Source organism: Rhinichthys klamathensis, unplaced genomic scaffold, assembly GCF_029890125.1.
Source record: "Rhinichthys klamathensis goyatoka isolate OS25496 unplaced genomic scaffold, OSU_Roscu_1.1 h1tg000056l_1, whole genome shotgun sequence".
Classification (NCBI taxonomy): Eukaryota; Metazoa; Chordata; class Actinopteri; order Cypriniformes; family Leuciscidae; genus Rhinichthys; species Rhinichthys klamathensis.
The window spans coordinates 369,686-390,846 of record NW_026606601.1 but is presented as its reverse complement, the minus strand read 5'-3'; the positions used below and the strand labels follow the sequence as shown (position 1 = coordinate 390,846).

The 21,161-nt window shown below is 37.3% G+C and overlaps 2 protein-coding genes across 7 annotated transcripts; one reads left to right on the top strand and one right to left on the bottom strand.

Annotated features, from left to right (window-relative positions):
* Positions 1 to 332: 332 nt before the first annotated feature.
* Positions 333 to 11,971, bottom strand: usp48 (ubiquitin specific peptidase 48). 6 transcript variants are annotated; one of them, XM_056248544.1, is made up of 28 exons: positions 11,956 to 11,971; positions 11,027 to 11,161; positions 10,737 to 10,857; positions 10,447 to 10,588; positions 10,026 to 10,153; positions 9,819 to 9,943; positions 9,537 to 9,645; positions 9,293 to 9,426; positions 9,117 to 9,199; positions 8,360 to 8,539; positions 8,117 to 8,251; positions 7,758 to 7,907; positions 4,913 to 5,113; positions 4,714 to 4,828; positions 4,463 to 4,599; positions 4,305 to 4,385; positions 3,958 to 4,082; positions 3,706 to 3,828; positions 3,494 to 3,555; positions 3,280 to 3,390; positions 2,889 to 3,019; positions 2,701 to 2,807; positions 2,498 to 2,602; positions 1,753 to 1,944; positions 1,544 to 1,669; positions 1,279 to 1,327; positions 1,139 to 1,165; positions 333 to 1,017 (listed from the first exon to the last, which is right to left on the bottom strand). In XM_056248544.1, the coding sequence occupies exons 2-28, from the start codon at positions 11,158 to 11,160 to the stop codon at positions 995 to 997; spliced, it is 3,156 nt and encodes a 1,051-aa protein (XP_056104519.1). In that variant the 5' UTR covers position 11,161; positions 11,956 to 11,971; the 3' UTR covers positions 333 to 994. The 6 variants fall into 6 exon arrangements, 5 of the variants coding, with proteins under 5 accessions (XP_056104519.1, XP_056104516.1, XP_056104517.1 ...); XM_056248541.1 differs by lacking the exon at positions 11,956 to 11,971 and adding an exon at positions 11,386 to 11,949; XM_056248542.1 differs by lacking the exon at positions 11,956 to 11,971 and adding an exon at positions 11,386 to 11,949 and having other exon boundaries at positions 1,753 to 1,926.
* Positions 11,972 to 13,101: 1,130 nt separating this feature from the next.
* ldlrad2 (low density lipoprotein receptor class A domain containing 2) lies at positions 13,102 to 19,598 on the top strand. Its single transcript, XM_056248509.1, has 5 exons — positions 13,102 to 13,468; positions 15,583 to 16,083; positions 16,725 to 16,871; positions 16,954 to 17,094; positions 19,194 to 19,598. Exons 1-5 carry the CDS (start codon positions 13,381 to 13,383, stop codon positions 19,460 to 19,462), a joined length of 1,146 nt encoding a protein of 381 aa, XP_056104484.1. The 5' UTR covers positions 13,102 to 13,380; the 3' UTR covers positions 19,463 to 19,598.
* The last annotated feature ends 1,563 nt before the right edge of the window (positions 19,599 to 21,161 follow it).

The following is a 21,161-nucleotide window of genomic DNA, read 5'->3' as shown; positions in this document are numbered from 1 at the left end:
GCAAAATGGGATCACATATTTATTTCAATATGTTAATTAAAATTGTGTAATGAATCAGGAAGTTAGCATTACATCTTTCATAACAGCTGAGAAATATTTAATATAAATATTTTATATAAATATTATAATATTACGATTGGAATTTGAGAGTTCTGTCAAGTTTTTCAATGCAGGTTAAATGTATGCACTGTTATTTCATAGTTACAGTCGTATGGATACAAAATATAAATGTTTAATTGTATCAGTCAGTGTGATAAACATTTTTGCTGGGTCTCAAGATGTTGACTGACGGGACCAGAAACACAACAGTAACATGAATATGTGCACATATGAAGATGTAAAAAGAATATTTATTGCCCATATGAAAGAACATACAGAAAAGTTCACACAAATGCCTGCTAGTAGCAGAACATGTCTAAACTATTTAGCAATGCTGTAATATTTCCACATTCGGAAATGTCTCCTATTTATGCTCATCTTTCTAGACTTTTCTTCACTGCTGTATTTTGATGAGGTTATTTACATTAACAAAACAAAGACTAAATACGTTTTTTTTTTTAATATTCAAGTTGCTCATGCATTCTTAAATATGTACGAGCTCTATTGCAGTGCCATCACAAGCTTCTTTTCAACAAAGGATTTACAGAGACTTACTTTTTTACACACAAAATATGATCAGAACATAATCTCTGAACATGACATTGCAATAAAACAAGGAGGAATTCAGATTTTCCTTGAAATGGAACGTCCTTTGAGGAAATCTTGACCCGTATTTTTCACAGTCATGGTAAGCACGACCACAAAACCTTGCAGAATGCATCAACATCTTTCAATATTAAAAGCCAGCACGATGTTTTAAAGCAAAAAGACACTTTTGAAGTTGTTGCAACATTCAAAAACAAATTAAAAAACAAAACAAAACAAAAGATCTGTGTAATTCAAGCTTTATCCTTGCTCAGCCATTGTCAGCATCGTTCCACATCTGAGGCCTCCATCAGTGTCCTAATAGTCCAGTGCCTGAACAAAAGGAAACAAATACAGTAGAACATGATTGACAACGTCATGTTCCTGATTCTTTCACAAAGATTTTAAAGATTAAAAATGTATGTCAGAAATTATCACAATAGTATATGCATACCTTTAAATCCTTCTTCAGGCATACAGACTACAAAAAAATAAAATAAAATAAAATACTCAGCATAAAAAAAATGCAGATATATGTGTTTGAAAATGAGACATACTGGTATTAGAATTTAAGCTGACGTAAACAGCACTTACCTTGATAAACATCATCCATTGCAGCATAATCAGCAATGGGTTCATCAGCCTGTAGAGGGTAAAATTCAAGCAGCTTACTTATTTATTTTAGAAATGTACAATATTACTGTTTTTATTGTATTTTTGATCAATAAATGCAGCCTTGGTGAGCATAAGAGTTAAAAAAATAATAATAATGAACGCCCAAAAAGGCTGTTGCAGCTCATTATGTTTTGAAACACAACCAATGTATCTGTTCCCATCAAAACAGAGTTGAGAGCTGTACCTTAAGGCAAATTATGCTCTCTGGGATGACTCCAAGACTTCCTAGTGTGGCGGAGTCATCTGTTAAACAGCGTCCGTCTATGGAAAGGTTTTGGTCGAATGGAGCCACAGAGAATGCATGCATGATCTGTGGATGCAATTATTTCAAATAAGACAACAAGCGGCATCATATGAAATCTAAATACTTAATTTTCGCTGTACTAAACAGACCTGGATCTTAAGCTCTTTGAGCGTCTGGTTGGCAGAGACGATGAGGGCTTTCTCCCCACGGAGTTTCCTGTGCCTTGTGCTCCTCCTGATGCCCGACTTGGAAGCAGAGGCAACAGCGGGTGTAGAGAGAGAGACGGTGTCGTTTAGCTTCTGCCGTTTGGCTCCGCCCTCAGACTGATGTAAAGAAGGGAGCTTGAGCCATGGATAGATAGATAGATAGATAATCAGGTAGACAGATGGATAGTCAGACAGACGGACAGATATTTGGATAGTTGGATAAACAGTCAGACGGACAGACAGACACACAAAGTCAGATTGATGGATAGACAGACAAACAGACAGACGAATAAAAAGTCAGACAGATAAATAGATGACATATTTGATAATAAGAGATTCCATGTCCAGTGGAATAAAATGGAGTAGGACTATTATTAAATTCACGGAAAATCAGGTGACCAGATTGCAAAAAAGAATAAAAAAGCCAATAAAGCTTAAATTGGGCTCACGTATAGCCTACCTCTCTCATTCGGCATGAATCCAAATGTTTCCATGGCTGCGATGGATTTTTATTTTGTAAACAAAGCTTTGTGCTTCAGTCCTGTGGTAATATTCACGTAAAAAAAATGTTTTGGCAGACCACCGCTGGTGCTACTCGGACAAGTTTGTCAAGTTTACCGACAGCCCTAGATAGATGATGGCTAGATGGACAATTAGAGAGATGGACAGACAGATAGATCAAAAGTACCTGACTGAAGTCAGGATCTTTCTCTCCATCTATCTTTGGCTCTTCTCTTTCATCCTCAACATCTGACCCACTCACACTGAACTCAGGGGCAGATTCCTTAATCATCTATAAAAGAGAAACCAAATGGCACACAAGTTATTCCTGGTAGTACAATTGTAATGTTTAGGGTTTAACTGAGGACACGTGATCATGCAAAGACTCACCATTTTATTGTCAATGACTTTGCGAACATACACAGTGGCCTGCGCGTACTCCCTCATGTCCCTCTGCTGCTGGAATATGAAGCCCTCTCTGCATTCTCGACACAAATCTGAGAGCACAAAACACATTCTCACATGAAATACAACGTCTGTTTGAGGGACCTCGGAGAAACTACTATCATTTAGCTCACCTGGATGAGTTTGGTATTGCACAATGCCATTTTCTTGCGTTTTATCATGAATCTGATATATGGAGATGACATGGTCCACCAGAAACATTTTGTAGATCACGTCCCATTCAGCAGGCCAGAGAAGAGCTATACTGTGCATTGACAAACACTCAGACTTAACTCAGAGTTGCTCCTAATATGGGTACTGACGAATAACGTGTCCATATAATATTTCATATAAAATAAATAAAAAATATTTTTCAATTTTGTATTGTATATAAGTAGAAAATTTTAATGCAAATTAAAACTATTTCTGCAGTTTTGTTTAATGACATGTGAATGTGATACCAGTAATTAAAGCTGATTATTTCCCCCTCCAGGACATGTGAGAGGTCAGGACTGAGCAACTCACTGTTGGGCGTCTCCTTGCAGCATGGAGTCATAGGTGAACATGAAGCCACCATGAGGGCAGAGCAGGATACTGTTCCCCACATTGGACACTGGGTTACTCTTTGCTGGCCTCCTGTGGTATGATCAGGTATAACAGGAGACATTACAATAATTTAGACAAATCAAAACTGCTAAATCATTTTAGAAATTACAGAAAAAGGTTTTTTTTCCATTACCTGATAAATTTCCTCCATTCTTCTACAAAGTAAAGGGGTACAATGTACAAAACATCTGTGTCCTAAAAAACAATTCAAACCAAAGTCAGTGAGCTGAAAATAAGAATGAAATACTGATGTATTCACCCTCTCTTCAAGAAGACGTTTTAGTTATTCAAAACATCGGTGGAAAAACTGAAACAGAATCCCTTATTTGTGGAAAATGACGTTACCTGTGGCCATTTTTGCAGCGTGGGCCGATTTTTCTCCTGGAAGAGGTTGAGCAGGGAGCTCTTCTGTTCATTTGCCATCATTCTGTTCAAAGCCTCGTTCTCTTTCCCTTCCCTATCCAGCCTCTGAAAGAAACAGCATATCTTAAAACCTTCTAAGACTTTTCCCAAATAATAGTAGGCAGATCACAAGGTTTTCGAGTGTCCACTACACCTTTTAACCATGACAGCTGTGCTAATTGATCAATTTGTTACCATGCACTGCTGACAGGGCTCGTGATGTTGCGCGAACTCTGGTGCTTTGGGGAAATACATCCGTAGTTTATTCCACACTTCTGCAGAGACCAGCCGTCTGTCATTCTCTAGTATACTCAAACCACCTGCGGGAGAAAGAAAAAGCACAATTACGGAGTATCATTGCAAAAACTAACCTTGCTAATGAATAATAGTTTAAAATATTTAAATTAATGGAGTAAATAGTCATTTAAACTCTTAAATTCATGTAAAATGACAGCATCTTATTTGCTATCATTAAATTGGTTAGATGCACCATTTAATAAAAAAAAACATTTAGTTTTCAGTTTTATCCAGAGAAAACAAACCATGATAACAGAGAATGTCTTCATTAAAGTTCTTCATCTCTTCACCGTCCCTTTCGTCACTATCTCCTTTAACTTCATCAGCTAACAAAGAGACAAAAAGATAATAAACAACTAAAAGACGAGACTTAAAGCAAAAGACTATCTGTAAGCTTCGGTACCTGGGCTGCTGCTTTTCTCTCCGTTCATTTTGCCGTTGTTGTGTTTGGTTTCCTCCTCATCCTCCTCTAGCTGGTCTAATGCCAATTGTCTCCAGCTCCTTAGAGAAGCCTTACCGATCCAGAACCCCGATTCATTACTAAATACACCCAATATAAACACCAGATCAGCTTCATCAGACATCTAATGAACTGCAGTCGCAGCATCTGCTGGAGATACCGGCTAAAGAAGCAGCTGATTCAGTTTTACGTACCTTTTCAAAGAGGCTTTGGCAAAATTTGTGACCTCTTTGTAATCTTCATTTAGCTGGTTTTTCAGTCTGATTACCCTACATCGCTGAGTGACACAGTCTCTGCAGAGGTATGACCCTAAACGCCATCCAGGATGAATATATATATTGAACAAAACAGTAATGAACGATTAAGGAGTGGTTTGACAAAAGAAACCCTTACAGTCTAGTCTGGGTCCTCCTCCGTAGCGGTCGAAGAGGAGATTGGCAGCCTTCAAGGATATTCTTTTGGCCTCGTCAATCTTGTCTGGGTGCAGTTTGCCATGGGAGCAAAGGAATTGGCTGTTGTCAATTTCCTTGGTGGCCGTGGAGTCATCAAGCCATTTCTTCAGCCACTCCAGAGGCACAAACTCATACGACTGGCCTAAAAACACAAAGGGAGCCCAGACTTTGATTCCTTATTGAAAAAAAGATGCCATCATACAAAAACAAAAGCCTCAAGCCTGTTTTATGCTTCTGCGTCGAATCGACGGCGTACCCCCGCAGAGCCCTCTGCGTCGCCGCGAACCCCTCTCCGACCCCTCCGCCGTAGCTCGACGTGCACCTCCAAAAAATTGTAACTACGCGTCGAGGCGACGCAGAGCGCAAGGGCTGTGATTGGTCAGATTATACATCATTTCGGGAGTGTAGCTTTTCCGGTTTCCCCCTCCCGCTATACCGCCATTTTTAAAGTGCGCAGTTTGTTTCAACTATGTATCACGTTGAGGAACGATTAAATCACTTCTGCGATTAAACATCTGTAATAAAATAATTTGTTGTTCAACGTCGATTAGTTCCAGCTGCAACAACATTCTCTCTCTTTCGCTCGCCATTACGCGCGTTTCCATTACAGATTTGCGCAAAACTTTTGCCTTTTTTTCTAAATGTCGATAAAAAAACTATTGCCAAATGACCGATGTTATGCGACTAAACGTCTTTTTTTCCATAATCATTCCAAAAATCATGGCAACGGACGTTGGTAGCCACCGCACTAGACATTATTATTATTAATGGAAGGAGACGCATTAATGGCATTAATTAATGGCAGGGAAAGACACGGAGTTCTCCCTCATTTCAGCTCCGAGGTCTTGATTGTGGCATTTCTTTGAGGTTTAGAGTCCAGTAGGCTATTCCTGTAATTATTGTTTCTTTTATGAATTGTATGAATCCATTCGTTTTACCTTATTTAACCCGTAATTGCAAAACGAAAAATGAACGGTTGTTGTATTTTTGAAACGCAAAGTTGAACACCAAAATTTAAATTTGAACTGTACACCAAATGCTGAAAAAAAAAAATATATCAACGAATTTTCAGATAGGCCTAATTGTTTATGATTTTTTTGCCCCTTTATTAAACATTTAAAATTTTCACAAATTAATATAGAAAAAATGTAGATTTTACTGGTTTTCTAAGGCCAAATTAGAACCTGGAAATAATATTTTTCCCGGAGTGCTGAATGAGAAGAGCCATAACCACAGAGCCTACAGAAAGGTGATTTATAGGTGAGATATAGGTTATAATAAATGTTTCTGAAAAAATAACGAGGCATTTTAATTGTTTATTAATAAACTATTGTTTTCTAAATCAATGTCGGCTAAAAACATATCTCCATCTCCGGATGCACCTTTAGAGAGAAATGCACCTTTCATACGGATTACATAATCAGAAGGTATTAGCTTTCGATTCGAATTTGTTCGTTTTAAAGTGGACATTTCAATAGCCTACATAGGCTATTTTTGTTTCAGTTCTCGCGCTTCAGTTCACGGAGACCATGAAAGCGCGCCTGATTGTTTTATTTTATTTTACAAAAGCAAAACGTTTTGTTGTTATTGTGAGTTTACGCAAATAAAAGAAGTTGCGAATAATGTATTATTATTTTCTGTATGACCAGAAATGATTGAGTATTTTAAGTAGTTTCCACCGTTGATAGGTAAACGCAAGTGTTCGCGCCCGAGCCTCCCTGCCATCCAGTGCGCGCTCCGCACTCCGCACACACACTTGGATATGCGTCAAAAGCTTGTGTTTATTTGTGATAATCTTAGCCCTGCCTATTATTATTGTCCAACCTGTATTTTGAATGAGATGTGACGAATTGCTTTGTTCCTTTTTTGGATAAAAGCGTCTTCTACATATGTAGCCTAATAAATGTTATAATAATGATTATTATTATTATTTGCGGACACGGACCCCAAACACACCGCGTCTTCTAAGGCAGGTGACTGTAAATGCGCAAAACCTGTTTCCAAATATTATATTCAAATATTCAAAATATTCCTTTTTCAAATTGCCTGAAAAACCTCCTCATGCGAGTGTAAAATCTTTTTTTGCGATAAACGGGAGTTTTTGCGAAATGCGTATTTTCAATTCGCAATTTCAATTCGCGCAATTTGAAGGGTAATGGAAACGAAAGCGGAACCGGCGCACGGAACCAAAAAAAACTAGCAAAGAGATTCGCAAAGCACACACCACCCTAGCGTTCTGGCGTTGAAATGCACCGCGATGCAACGCGACCTGACGCAGAACCATAAAACAGCCACGACGCCATAGGAGTGACAGCGTAGCTACACCGTGGAGTTGACGCAGAAGTATAATGAAACATTTACTGTTCAAAAGTTTGGGGTTCATATGATTGTTGCAAGGATGCATTGAATTGATCAGGTGACAGTCAAGACTTTACATTGTTACTAAAGATTTCTACTTCTGAAGAATCATGTGACACTGGAGACTGGAGTAATGATGCAGAAAATTCAGCTTTGATCAGGAATAAATGACATTTTAAAATACATTCTCAAATAGAAAACAGGTCCTTTAAATTGTAACGATATTTCACAATATTACTGTATTTTTGATCAAACAAATGAAGACTTGATGAGCACAAGAGACTTATTTCAAAACCATAAAAAAAATCTTACCGACCCCAAACTTTTGAACGGTAGTGTAAATTTAACACCAAAATCAAGATTTACAAATGGGATATTTAACAGTTTATATTGTCAGAGAAACTGATGCACGGGGCATTTTTACGGACCGTCTTCCGCGGGTAACAATTCGTAGAGCTCCTTCACCTCCTCATGTTTGGCTTTGCCTTTGTCAACGCTTTGTTTTCGCATGTCTGCCATCTCATTGCACCACTCCTCAAACTTCTTGTTGTCCTGTTCAACTAGCTTATGGAGAAAAGCTGAAAACCAAACAAATTCATCTTAAATAGAGGCTTGAACACTTCTACTTTAAAAATGCAGTAAATAGATAACACTTAAAAAATAATATTATGCAATGTTGTTTTCTCTTGATGACAATGACAGTTGTGTAAAATTACACGGGCACAAAAAAAAAAATGTGACTGTTTAATCCATAATGTTCATACAGTTTTATTAGAGTTCATTTTACCTGGTACTTCAACGTTAGTTTCTGTTTGGTCAATCTCTTCAGTCTGCTGTTGGTACACTAACATGTATGCGTTTCTCGAACAGTGATAGCCTTTGCTACATTTTGGCTTTCGGGTTTGAGACTTGCCCGTCTCGGCTGGAATGTAAAGGATAAGAAAAATTATGCTTATTTTTCAGGACTGTAAACACAAGTAGCTACACAAAAAAAGACCTCATTCAAACTAAAATCAAAATGTGTTGTTACCAATGTCTTCTTCAACGCCCAGCTGAAGTTTCTTTCCCTCCATTTTCTCGATCTCCTCATCATTGAATTTGTACCAGTCATTTGTGTGGGCATCTCTAACGTGAGCAATGTAGTGACCAGAGTATGCGCTCACACCACGATGAATCAACACGGCGCTGAGTTCATACGTGCATTTCTCTTCTGAATTTAGAGGTGGAGGGAGAAAAAAGAATCAAGTAATGTTGATTGAATAAAATTCCTATTCCTTATCTCTGATTCTGAGATGACATAGTGATCATTCAGAGTTTGCGGTCAAGATTTTTATTGTTTTTAAAGAAATTAATACTTGTATTCGGCAAGGATGCATTCATGATCAAAAGTGACAGTAAAGATTTAATCAAATAATCCTGGGGAAAAAATTATCACAGTTTCCACAAAAATATTACGCAGCTGAACTGTTCTGAACATTGATAATAATAAGAAATGTTACTTGAGCACCAAATCAGATTATTAGAATGATTTCTGAAGGATCATGTGGCACTGAAGACTAGAGTAATGATGCTGAAAATTCAGCTTTGCATCAGAGGAGTAAATTTCATTTTCTAATATATTAAAATAGCAAACAGTTGTTTTAACTTATTTCACAATATTACTTTTTTACTGTATTTTTGATCAAATAAATACAGCCTCGGTGAGCATTCAAAAACAAACAATCTTACTGAGCTCAAACTTTTGAACTGTAGTGTACATCTTAAATGCACATTAATGCACAGTATACCTTTTCCTTCCAAAAACGGCCCCATATCAAGAACTTCTGGAAAACTAATGAAGGTGTTAAGTTTCTTCTTATGACCACTTTGCCTATAAAAGCAGAGAAAGATGAGAAACAAATGACTAAAAATGGCTATAAAACATCAGGTAACAGATCTGATAATGACATATTACAATACTCACCTATCAAAAACAAATCGCATGAGTTGAAAGTTGAGTGTGCGGGGAAGACTCTGGAGCTTGATCCGACGGGTGGCGTTCTGTTTACTCTGACAGCTCTCGCAATAGTAACGATTATCACCTTCCAGCTTCTCCTCCTAAACAGTGTGAGAAACCACACATTGAGACCCTTAATACAGTATAATATAATATATAATATCTACATAGACATATGGAGCTGTCAGGCACAAGAAATGTGAGCAGTCACCTTCAAAAACTCTGTAACGCACTCCGTGAGGTTTTTATGTCCTTGAATGTTCAACTCCAGTTCATAAAATCGTGATGGTAGAGGAGACTCACGTCCACATTTGTTGCATCTGACATAACACAAAAACAAGCTCTAATTAATTACAATATTATAACATAATTGACTTGTACATGTCATACATTGTACACATCACTCTCAAAGTGACTATATATGTGACTATAAACATATCAAGTGACAAGAATCTAAAATTACAGTTACATGGATAATACAAGAATAACTTACACAGTAACATAAGAGAACTGCCCACAGAACTGCTGTTGGATGACATTTTGGAGATTAGGGTCCTTCTGCTTTGAAAGTGTGTCTTCAAGAAGTGATAGGAAGAGTTTAGAGAATTCCTGAGCATCCTAAAAACAAAATAAAAGTAGCTTTTGAGATTTCACATGAGCCACAGGACACTCCAACATGCTCCATCTTATGCTTGCTCACCTGCTGTTGCCCTGTATCGAGCCCAAGAGCCTTCACCAGCCCTGAGGGGTCGATATACCGTCTGTTGCTGTTCTGTAGCAATGCAAACAGATACTGGAGATGTTCGCATATCGTCCGTGGCTCATAATCTGTTGGTATGCAGAATAATGTGCACAAAATAAGAAAAGTCCATTTCAATAAATATGCTTCTAATGCATATTTAATGCTAAAAGTCATGCTTTCAGCATCGTACTCTTGATGCTTAGCTCCAAAGTAGCTACAGAGTGAATCTCCGTACAATTACTAAAAACAATTTACTAAATGGCAATTGCACTGCAATAACTGTACAATACTTGCAATGCTACAATGGCATCGTGATTGCCTAATGAGAAGTAAAGGAGTAAAAGGATCATGCCTTTAAAAGAAAGAACCTCAAGCTCACCTGAATCCGTGTTGTGTCCTTCAGCTCGTGAATTTTGAAATCGATATAAGGCTCTGCGGAGCTCCAGATTGTGGAACCACACCTGGAGGAAAGTGTTCACGTAACACGTGGCGCCAAGATTCGTCAGGCCCACAAATGTGTTCTGGAAGAGAAAGCAATCACATAAATGTTGATGATGTTGACATATCAGTGTTAATAAACTTGCCCTGAGCGTATTTGACAACCCTATAATTTATTGTTAATTTTTCAATTCATTTTCAGTCATTGAAATAATCAGTCATTTTGCATACCTTATCTCGTCTTTCTGAGTTTGGGTCATCGATGTTGTGGAAGGTATTTTCATCAATTTCTCCTAACCATGATTGTTCCCCAATACCGACAAGACAATTAGGATTCCCTTTACAGTTCCTCCTGTGTGACAGGAAAAATGTTCAAGGTGGGAAAGTGATGTAATTACAACAACGTGCAGAAATAAAAACTCCTTTTCACAGTTGTTCCATTACAACTGTCCCTTTTAAATGCCATTCTGAAATAAATAAACAGAGAGAAAGTAAACAGAACATTATCACCACCATATTACCTGCATGCCCCTCTTTTGCAAGCCAGCACTGCAATCCTATAAGCTAACTCGATATGTTCATGTGTGATGTCCTCTGGTTTGACTGTCTCTGCCCACCGCCACGCAGCTTTTTCCAGCTGCAACCGAGGAGCCATTCTGCACAAAGAAATACAAACTGTGAAACTGACATACAAATTCAGCACACAAAAATCACAACATAGAGCTGAACAGACATGTACAGACGCCCTTGCAGACAGAAAAAATACAACCTTTTGCGTACAAACTTTTACAGAGTTATATGGAAATGATGTACAAAATACACTGCCAAAAACATATACATAAAAAAGAAACACAAACATCAAAAATCACACCACACTCACTTGACAGTTACACACATCTGTGATGCACAGGCCTTGCATCATTGGTCCAGCATGCACAACACTTTTGATTTTACCCCATACATCAGATAAACACTCTAATGACAGCTCATTTATGAAAACAAGCAAATAATTGGCAAGTACAGACAATAATATCCAAGAAACACCACTGAGTCCAAATTAGCACACACATTTTAGACTATCCCATCAACATAATTCACAGTTTAGAATAAAACATACCGTCAAAAATAAATACGGCGTTTTACGGGCTCGACACAACTGTGTTGATTTTATAAATCTTTAGCAAACACAATAATATTGAATGTTTTCATCGAGGCGGCTAAAGCTGCGCAGTTAGCATGCTAGCAGCTAGCTCTGACTTATTTTCATTAAATAAATGCACCTGGCGTAAATTTAGCAGGAGATTCTTGACTGTGAAGATGCTTTCATAAATATAGGAATTTTAAATCACACTTTATTGATTGTAAGTTTGTATTTAGCGCCCTTGCGTCAGCTTTTATATAAATATTTTTGTCCCTTCGTCAGTTTCAAACTTCTATGAGACGTACGTACTTACGCGTGACGTACTTGCGGCGTCTGACGTAAATCCGTTGGCGCGCACAGCTCGCTCAATGTTTGGGTGTTGCACATGTTTTCTTCAACTTTATCGTTGCTCAGATACATACAGCACATTAAATTGTTGTAATTCAAAACTAAATATTTAAAGCTTTGAATAATATGCTGTTTATGAGCCAGGTGACATTTAAAAGTCCATAAATGCCTCATTCGCCTTGACGACATAATGCTGAAGTGCTCCACATATTGCACTATAGGCCACCAAACAGGTTTATGTGCATGTCCTTTCTATAATGATTGTTGTGAAAAGATAAATAGATGTCATTTTTAACTAAATCAAATTGTTTAGCAGAAACTGGGTAAGAAAAATAAATATATGATATATATAAATAATTTTTTTTTTTTTTTTTGCATGTGTGTGTTTTTGCTTTGTCTTGTGGGAATTGTGCCTGTATAGATTCCCATGGTAGATCATGAGACACATTCACACCATAGACTGTAAAAAAATATATATATTCACACACTCAAAGGGGGGAAAAGTCCAATGAAACTTTTAACAAGAAGCTCTATTCCACTCTGTTAAAGACCCAAAAGGTTTAAGAGGAGATAGGCCATAGTGGTTTCTGTCACAAGAAAGTCATCATAAATGTAGTGTAGAGAGAAGGTATTTATGCCAAATTGTGGAATAATGTCTGGATGTTGTGTGTGTGTGTGTGTGTGTGTGTGTGTGTTTATAACATATAGGCCTACTGTTGAAGAGGAATTTTGAGTCCTACAGAATAAATAAACTCCTTTTATACTTTTATAAAAAACATCCCATGTTGCTTTCATTGAGAGCTGGCATATTTACTTACTTCCATTTGTGTTAATAGTTGTAATGTCAATTGAGAACAATGCAGAGTGAATATTTTGACTAGGCTATATACTTTAGTAGTATAAAAGTACACCTGTATTTATAAAACTCCAACAGTTCCCTTTTAGTGCTCTACAAACACTTTTGCAACTGTGTATGTCCAAATGTAATCAGTGTGACAGATGTTCACCCCTGTCTTCTTCAGCACTAGATGGTGCTTGTGTGGGGGCAACTTTGAGGGGGTACTGCACGGCTCCTCCTTTAGATCCGTGACATTGGACCTGTTGTCATGGATATAGTTCAGACGCATAAATTTGACAAAGAGGCTTCAAAGACACAAAAGCCGGGATGATGAACAAGGATTAAGCTCGACGCATCTGAGACGCCGTAGACAAATATTCCCGCTTTAAAAGCAAGACACTTCTGGGGGTGTTTCACAGGCTATATGTCGGCTTTATAAATTAGGGGAATGTTTGGTTTTCGCAAGAGTAGACTTTGCGCGATACAAATGCGACAGAACAATTGCGTTTAACATTGGAGGAGCCAGTGTCTTTGCTTGGACACCCGAGATGGCCGCAGTGCGATGCATTCAGCACCTGTCAGGATGGTTTGTTCTGTTCAGCTTAATGACACGCCAGAGTCTCTCCATTGAGACAGGTAGGGTGATGGGTGTTCACTTCTCAAGATTTATCCCGTTATTACCTCGTCTGAGACACTTGCTGCATTTGGGGTTCTTCTCGTATTCTTAATTCATTTGTGTGTGTTGGCAATAGAACTAGCTGGAGTTGCAATGGCTTTCACAGACATTTGGCTTGTCCCATGTAGCCTAATTTGTCTTACCACAACTGTAATCTAATGAAGTTAAATGAAAGTAGATTAAAAAATACTTTTAATCGTTTACCTCGCTGTTTTATTTTCATTCAATAAGTTTTTGCAGTTCAAACTTTTAAAATTAAATATTTGAAACAATATAACGATTTGTATTTTTGGTAACACTTTAAACATAAAAGTCTCATTTGTACACATTAAAACTAACATTAACTAACAATGAGCAATACATTTGTTACATTGATTAATCTTTGTTAATATTAGTTAATAAAAATGTTAATGTTCATGTTAGTTCACAGCTAGTGCATTAACAAATGTTAACATACAACAGTTGAGTTTATTAATGTATTAGTTAAATGGATGTTGAAATTAACATTAACTAAGATTAATAAATGCTGTAGAAGTGTTACCGTATTTTTTAATCTTTTTTTTAAGTTTACTCATCTATGTCATTCCAAAATCCTTTACTGTATTAAAGTAGAGAGAATAAAAATATTAAAATAGCCTACTTTAAAATTGAATTAAAATAAAATACTATATATTATATTGCCATAACTTTTTAATTTAATTTTTAAAAATAATCTATTGACTTTCATTATAAGACAATACATAGGGATGATTTATTTGATCTGACACCAAACATTAATATAACACCTCCTCATCTGGTCCTGTGAATAGCCCGTGGCATCTGTGTCATTACCCACAGAGTTGGCACGCTCTCTGCTGTTTTTCTAGAGTTGGGAATTACAATGGGAACTCGGGTGTGATTGGAGCTCAGAGCGCTTTGGTCTGGCCAATTAAAACTTTTATAGGGAACTTACTGTTCTGCTGCTGCTCATTTTTGTGGAAACTCAGTTTAGGATACATGGTTACGGAATATTTTGAGGTATTGGTCCTTTTCCACCAATTGAAGGTTTCTCTGGACATTCCTGGCAGTGAGACATCACGGATCCACTTGTTGCCCTTGGTAACAAAGCTAATAAACCAAGGAGAGGTTGTAAATCTTCCTATTATTTGGTTCGTATCGTACCTCAGATGGGGGGATGCAAAGCCAGTTCATGCTTGTGGTCTTTCTAGATTAGAACTGGATTTGTTCTGTTTCCCTTCCATCCCTGTGTTCTTTATTTCATTCTACACAACATGGGGTTTGGGTTCCTTGCTACTGTCGCCTGCTTAGTTAGGGATTAAAAGGCATTTGATTTAATATTCAGGAACATTATTGATTTGACTGCACCGACACTATCGGATGGGAACACTTTGCAACATTAACACTGAACTGACTTCAGAGCCCGATTTCACCAAGTGCAACATGCTCCTGGATCAACATCTTTGTTGATCCTGGAACAACATTCCAATCAACCAATCAGATTTGAGGGACAAGTTTATTATGTCCAGTTTAGGCCTACAACCAGGGTTTGGTGCTTCTACATCAGTGTTATTGACCTATCGTTTCCCTTCTGATTTTAGGGATAACTTAGGGGCAGGGTTAGGTTTAGGGTTGAGGGATATAGATAACATTTTCAAACTGGAATGTTGTTCGTGACTCTGTTGCCTTCTGTAGAGCTGCTTATAGCTAAATTGAATGTGTTTCATAATTGATGAACTTTACACAGTTATTAAACTGAACTGAATAATGACACTATTGTCTTTTTTTAGAGCTGCTTTACAGCAGAATTTGCATCATTGATTCTGTTATTTTCCTGTTTAGTACTGTTAAGCTGCTATGAAACAATTTGTATTTTATATTAAACGCCATATAGGGTGAATTCAGGTTAATTAGGACACTTTTTGCCATTGAGATGACTGGGAAAAAGTGTCCCAATCAACCTGAATTCATCCAAATAAAGCTGACATGGGTAACAATTAACTGAAACAAAATTTGTTTTGGAGCCCCATGCACATCTCAGTTTCTCAAAGACCCTGAATGTAAATATTCCCAACAGTGAATGTGGTGGACTTCTGTGGACAGACGATACAGGGGGACGGTATGATCGTAAAGTCCCACCAGGAGTCCCGGAGGTACTACTTTGTCTCCATGGGAACGGACTGCCACCTCACCATGCAGTCCGCCACTCCCCGGGACAAGGTGCAGTTCTACTTCCGCTTCTTCCTGGTCTACAGCCTGCTAAGAGTGTCACCGCACAGCCCCCCACCCCTCTTCCCGGAATCACCCAGGGGGTCCTCTTCATCTGGCCCGACGCGGCCTGACATGAGCTTGGAGCCAACTACCAGGGAGGGGCCAGAAGACCCCTGCCATGCTGGCTCTTACATCCAGTTCTACGATGGGCGGGATAAGTCCGCACCCCCAATTGGCCCGCCACTCTGTGGGAAGAGCCCTCCTCGACCAGTGTTGTCAACGGGCAGATTTCTAACTCTACGTCTTGTGACGCGAGGAACTCAGCCAAGGGTGGACTTTGTTGGAGACTTCACTTCATTCAGGCTGGGTTAGAATGTGTTTACATCCACTTTTCAGTAGTGATGGGAAAAACAAAGCTTTGAATAATTTGAACCAATTGATTGGCAAAATGATTAGCTTTTCCAAAGGGCTTAAAACGCCACACTGGTAACGACTGCTGGTCAGACCAGTGCATAAAAACACCTTTTACAAACCAATTACAAATATTTGATTGAATGTGTAATCAATTAAATGCAGTTAACAAATCTTACCATTGATTAAATATTAAATGTCTGTATGATATGTTATCTTATTACATTGTAGGGCTTGTTTTGTTTGATTTTATGGAGAGCTTGGTTAATCAGCTCAGAAAGAATTATACAAATGTGTAATTTCCAGATTTAAAACCAAATAGACTCTGCAATGATTTCACAGAGATCTGCCCGTAGCGGTGAACAATTTAAATTTTGAAACGTTTTGAAACAGTTATGATGTAACAAAGCCTTGTTTACTGAAATCACGTGACTTTGCTAAATATATATTCACTCTGAATCACTGGTTCGAAACAAAAGGTTTTGAAGCTTCACGAAGCAAAGTTTCGAAAAGGCCCATCACTACTTCTTAGTCGGTTTAACTTTTTTCTTGAAGTCTATAGAAACCGGCTGCTCATCTTATTGTTGGTCTTTCCAGGTTTTAACCAATCAGAGTGCAGCGGGCAACCTTACTTCAACTGTCGGAACGGGAAGTGTATTCCCATGAGTCTGGTTTGTGCAGATGATAAAGGCATTGACAACTGTGGCGATGGCAGTGACTTAATCGATTATCCTGATTGCAATGGTCAGTAAAGAGTTTATTTTAAGAATTTAAAGATTTGAGATTTGTTCCTGATAGGTTTTGTTCTTGTTTTTGTGTGTTTCAGGTCCTCTATCTACACCCAAGCCCCCGCAGCACCATGTTACCCAACCAGCACAGATGCTGAACGTCTTGCCTACTCTGACAGTGTCCACTTTAAAGAACTGTGCCACTCCAAACGCAATTCCTGGTCTGGATTCTGTGACTGGTAAGCTCTCCAGTGGTTCTGAAAAGCAATAAAAAAAACATGCAATCAAACAGAAACGGACAAAAATTCTCTCACAATAATGCCAACCAAGGCTCTTTTCAATCAAGCTCAAAAAGTGTCACAAAGCACCATAAAACGAATCAATACGTCTATATTGAGTCTACGTAAGTCCTCTGAATTCATATGATAGCTTTGTGTGATCAAAAGTTGAAATTTAAGTTATAATTTGTTGAAATTGGTCCTCAAATCTCACTTGCAATCGATTCAAATGTGACATAAAGATGCATCACTCCAGATTTAACATAAAAATATTAAAGCATCAAATCTGCTGCTGAGACACGTCTTAGTGCAGTGTATTTGAACTGAAAATTATATGGTGAAAGGAGGATTTTCAGCAAATGACACCTTAAATGTCTTTTTTTCCTACATGTAGAAGTGCAACATCTTCTGTTGTGTTAGAAAGAAAGACATTTATACAATTTTGTAATGGCATTGTGCATAAATGTGCATAAATGACAGCATTTTAATGTCTGAATGATCTTTTCCTTTAAGATAAGTCAGTTGTTTCTTGACCGTCTTGTAGAACTGTTTAAAATTAAACTCTACAAACTTGTTTTACAGGCTTCCCAGAATGCTGTATGGTTAATTGTAGAAGGCCAAACTGACAAAACCAAACTGTATGTTTGAGCTGCAGCAATGTTCAATAAATCAGGTTTACATGGGTGTAGGTTTAACGTACAATATCCACCATCCTGTTTTAAGTGCATTTTTAGACCTTAAAAATTTGTTTAGTAAGATAGATGAAACATCTGTGGGTGAAGAAGATGATTTGATGCACAATAACTCAAATATAATGACTACTCCTCAGAACTGTGGCTCTTTTTGAGTGTCCATAAATTTAGTTTTATTGCCATGGTGAACTCTGAAAGGCTAAGGACACAAAGCTAATTGAGGAGCACATAAATGTTCATTGCAAACAGTGAGCTGTAAATCAACTGCTCGTTGTAACTTTTCAAGAGCACTAGTCTGCTAAGTAGCCACTACTCACATTTGTGCATTTGAACATGTCATTTACCTCCACATCCGATCCACAGGTGTTCAAACAATGCACTTTTGATGAAATACTAACATTAACAAAACTAAAATTAAAAATATATAAATATTAATTATATATAATATGTAATAAGTACTGTAATAGTATATAACTAATAAAATAACACTGTTAAGAGTGTTGATAGGCAAGTAAAATGATACGCAAATATTTAAAAAAATAATTAAATGAGTTAATTTTGGGTTTGAATATTTCAGTTAACTCAATATAATTATTTAACTGTAGGCTTGGTCTGATTGGATAAGGCATAAAATGCAGATACGTATATATTATTTTATTTTTATTTATGTATTTTTTAATATCATTATAAGGCTAGGCTAATGAACTATATTCCTTGGTGGAACAATTATATATTCTAATAACTATTATTAAACAAATGAAACGATTTTCTTTTATAATATTGCTATTGCTGCTGACTTAATCGTGTTAAAGTCAGGACAGGTGAAACTCGAAAAATTAGAATATCGTGAAATAAGTTCACTTATTTCAGTAATTCAACTTAATAGGTGAAACTAATATATTATATAGACTCATTACATGCAAAATGAGATATTTCAAGCCTTTATTTGTTATAAATTTGATGATTATGGCTTACAGCTTATGAAAATCCCAAAGTCAAAATTAGAATATTGTGAAAAGGTTTTCATAGCTGTAAGCCATAATCATCACAAATATAACAAATAAAGGCTTGAAATATCTCACTTTGCATGTAATGAGTCTATATAATATATTAGTTTCACCTTTTAAGTTGAATTACTGAAATAAATGAACTTTTGCGCGATATTCTAATTTTTGAGTTTCATCTGTATAATACACACCGTATCATGGTTTATTGCTTTATTTTAAAAGTTATTGTCTGTTTAATAATTGATGCCATAGATGGCAGTTTCAAGAATATGTAGTGAGTGCGAGTGTTTGTACTGAATTCGTTGAAATCTCACAGGGAATTGTAGTTCCTAGTCCAATAATGAAATCCTTTCTTCTCCAGATTCCCAGGCTTCCATGTCTCTGCTGGCGCTGTATGTGGTTCTGGGTGTGACGGCAGGAGGGGTTCTCATGTGCTGGTGCTGTTGGGCTCCCGGCTGGTTCCTGTGGCGAGTGAGTGTGTTTCGATTCTTGCCCTGCTGCAACCCCTGCTGCGCGTCCTGCCAGCTCTGTGGGCGGAGCTGCTCGCAAAACAAGGACCACCGATTGGCTAAGGTTACACCGGAAGGAGCCGCAACACCCGTGTCTTCTACCACCACGGTGGCTGTGTAAATACACTCATCTGATGTAGCCTAGCTCCATAAAAGACTCATAATGGAGATACAGAGGGCAGTAGTGGTATAACAGTAGAAGTGCTGCTTTGTCAGTTTTTACTGTTTTTATTAATGAAGAATTGCCGGGTGCTGGATTTTTTGTCCCACTGATATTTTTTGTTTTCAAAAAATACGTAATTCATACTAGATCTGTGAAAAACAACATGAAATTAAATTTCTAGTTAGTAGTCGGTTTCGCAAAGTGAAAAAGAAAATAATTCCACTCTATATTACTTCAGTGGGATACAGCTAACACTAGGGCAATCCAGCTTCAAATGACTGGAAAAAAAATCTATTATTAAAATTTTCCAATAAAATGCACATTAATCTACAGAGAGCATTATTATAGCTGCATTTTTTTCCCGGAGTTATTGGTCACTATCCTCTCCTGCAGATGAAAATAATTTGAATAAGTTACTTTTTTTGGACCAATCTGTTTCCTGAACATGTGCAGTAGTGACTTATAAAACTATTGGATCACATATGAAGACTGTAGATTCAAGGTTATGCCAAAAAAAAAAGCCTAATACCTTTTTCTGAACTGTTTTTTTTAGACCAAATCTTGCATTTTCACTGACACAAAAGGTGTTTGCGAATGTGATGTGCAAGATAGCTGCTGTAAAGTACATTCAAAAAAAACTTTTTAGCCAGAACTAGTACATAATTACAGTTTACAAAAATAAAATGTGACTAGTAAATATTATTGGAGGAACTACAAAGTAGCAATTTTTTAACAATCTGATGCACAAATGATTTCATCCCAAGGAAAATATAATCTCAATTCCCCCAAAACAACAATATAATCATTCCCAATCTTTTTAAAAAATAAAGTGTTTTGAGAGAGTTATGCATTTGTCCACTGCTATAGAAGATAATAGGACATTTCATTTGTGTTCATATTAACATAAAATACAATGACATATGGAATTATGAGAAAGGTTCAAAGGTCATCATCCATGCTGGTTTGAATATTGATCACCCTGAATATTTATACATTTCAAATGTTATCGCCAAATTAAAAACAAACATTTTATAAATTAGAAGCTATTATTTCATGCATATTCAATTGTCACGTTCTAATATTTTAGTTCTAAATATTATGTTGTCTGTATGTTAAGTCTCTAAAGGCTGATGGAGAGTTTAGATGCCATTAAAACTGTAAATAGACCGTTTCAATCATTAAAAAGCAATTTTAATGCGACCAAGTGTTTCAGATTCTCCTTGTGACTGTTTACAAAAGAGAGGGAAAGTTTGGCAAGCGCTTCCATTTCAAACTGCGTCTGTTACTTTTGTTACTCCTAGCAACCTTTCAGAGCAGATCCTCTTTGCTCAAAGAAGAATTTCCTTTTCTCCGTTTGACCGATTTATATAATCACCAAACCCCCTGTTCAAACAGGCCCTAGATGTTTAATATCTGACATTAAGGTGACCTCCATTTTGTTCTCTGAAGCCAGGCAGTGGATTCTTTTCAGGCCTTGAAGGCCACAGCGATGGGTGTGTGTTGTTGTTACACTGACCCCATTAAAGAGCGTCTGTAAACGCTTTAAATTAACGGCCCTGCATTGTTCCTGTGGTATCTCTCTGACACAAGCAGGTGCAAACGTCATCGGTGACCCACTCGCACAACACGCCTAAATTGTTTGGTCTTGTTTGGTCAA

Bases quoted from the DNA above. Each gene is read 5' to 3' on its own strand.
- ldlrad2 (XM_056248509.1), top strand. From the start codon at position 13,381: ATGGCCGCAGTGCGATGCATTCAGCACCTGTCAGGATGGTTTGTTCTG. The intron at 16,084-16,724 runs GTTAGAATGTGT...TGGTCTTTCCAG, and splicing joins CTTCACTTCATTCAGGCTGG to GTTTTAACCAATCAGAGTGC. The intron at 16,872-16,953 runs GTCAGTAAAGAG...TGTGTGTTTCAG, and splicing joins CGATTATCCTGATTGCAATG to GTCCTCTATCTACACCCAAG.
- usp48 (XM_056248541.1), bottom strand. The intron at 1,945-2,497 runs GTACTTTTGATC...CCATGGCTCAAG, and splicing joins AAGATCCTGACTTCAGTCAG to CTCCCTTCTTTACATCAGTC. The intron at 1,166-1,278 runs GTAAGTGCTGTT...ATTTTTTTGTAG, and splicing joins AATGGATGATGTTTATCAAG to TCTGTATGCCTGAAGAAGGA.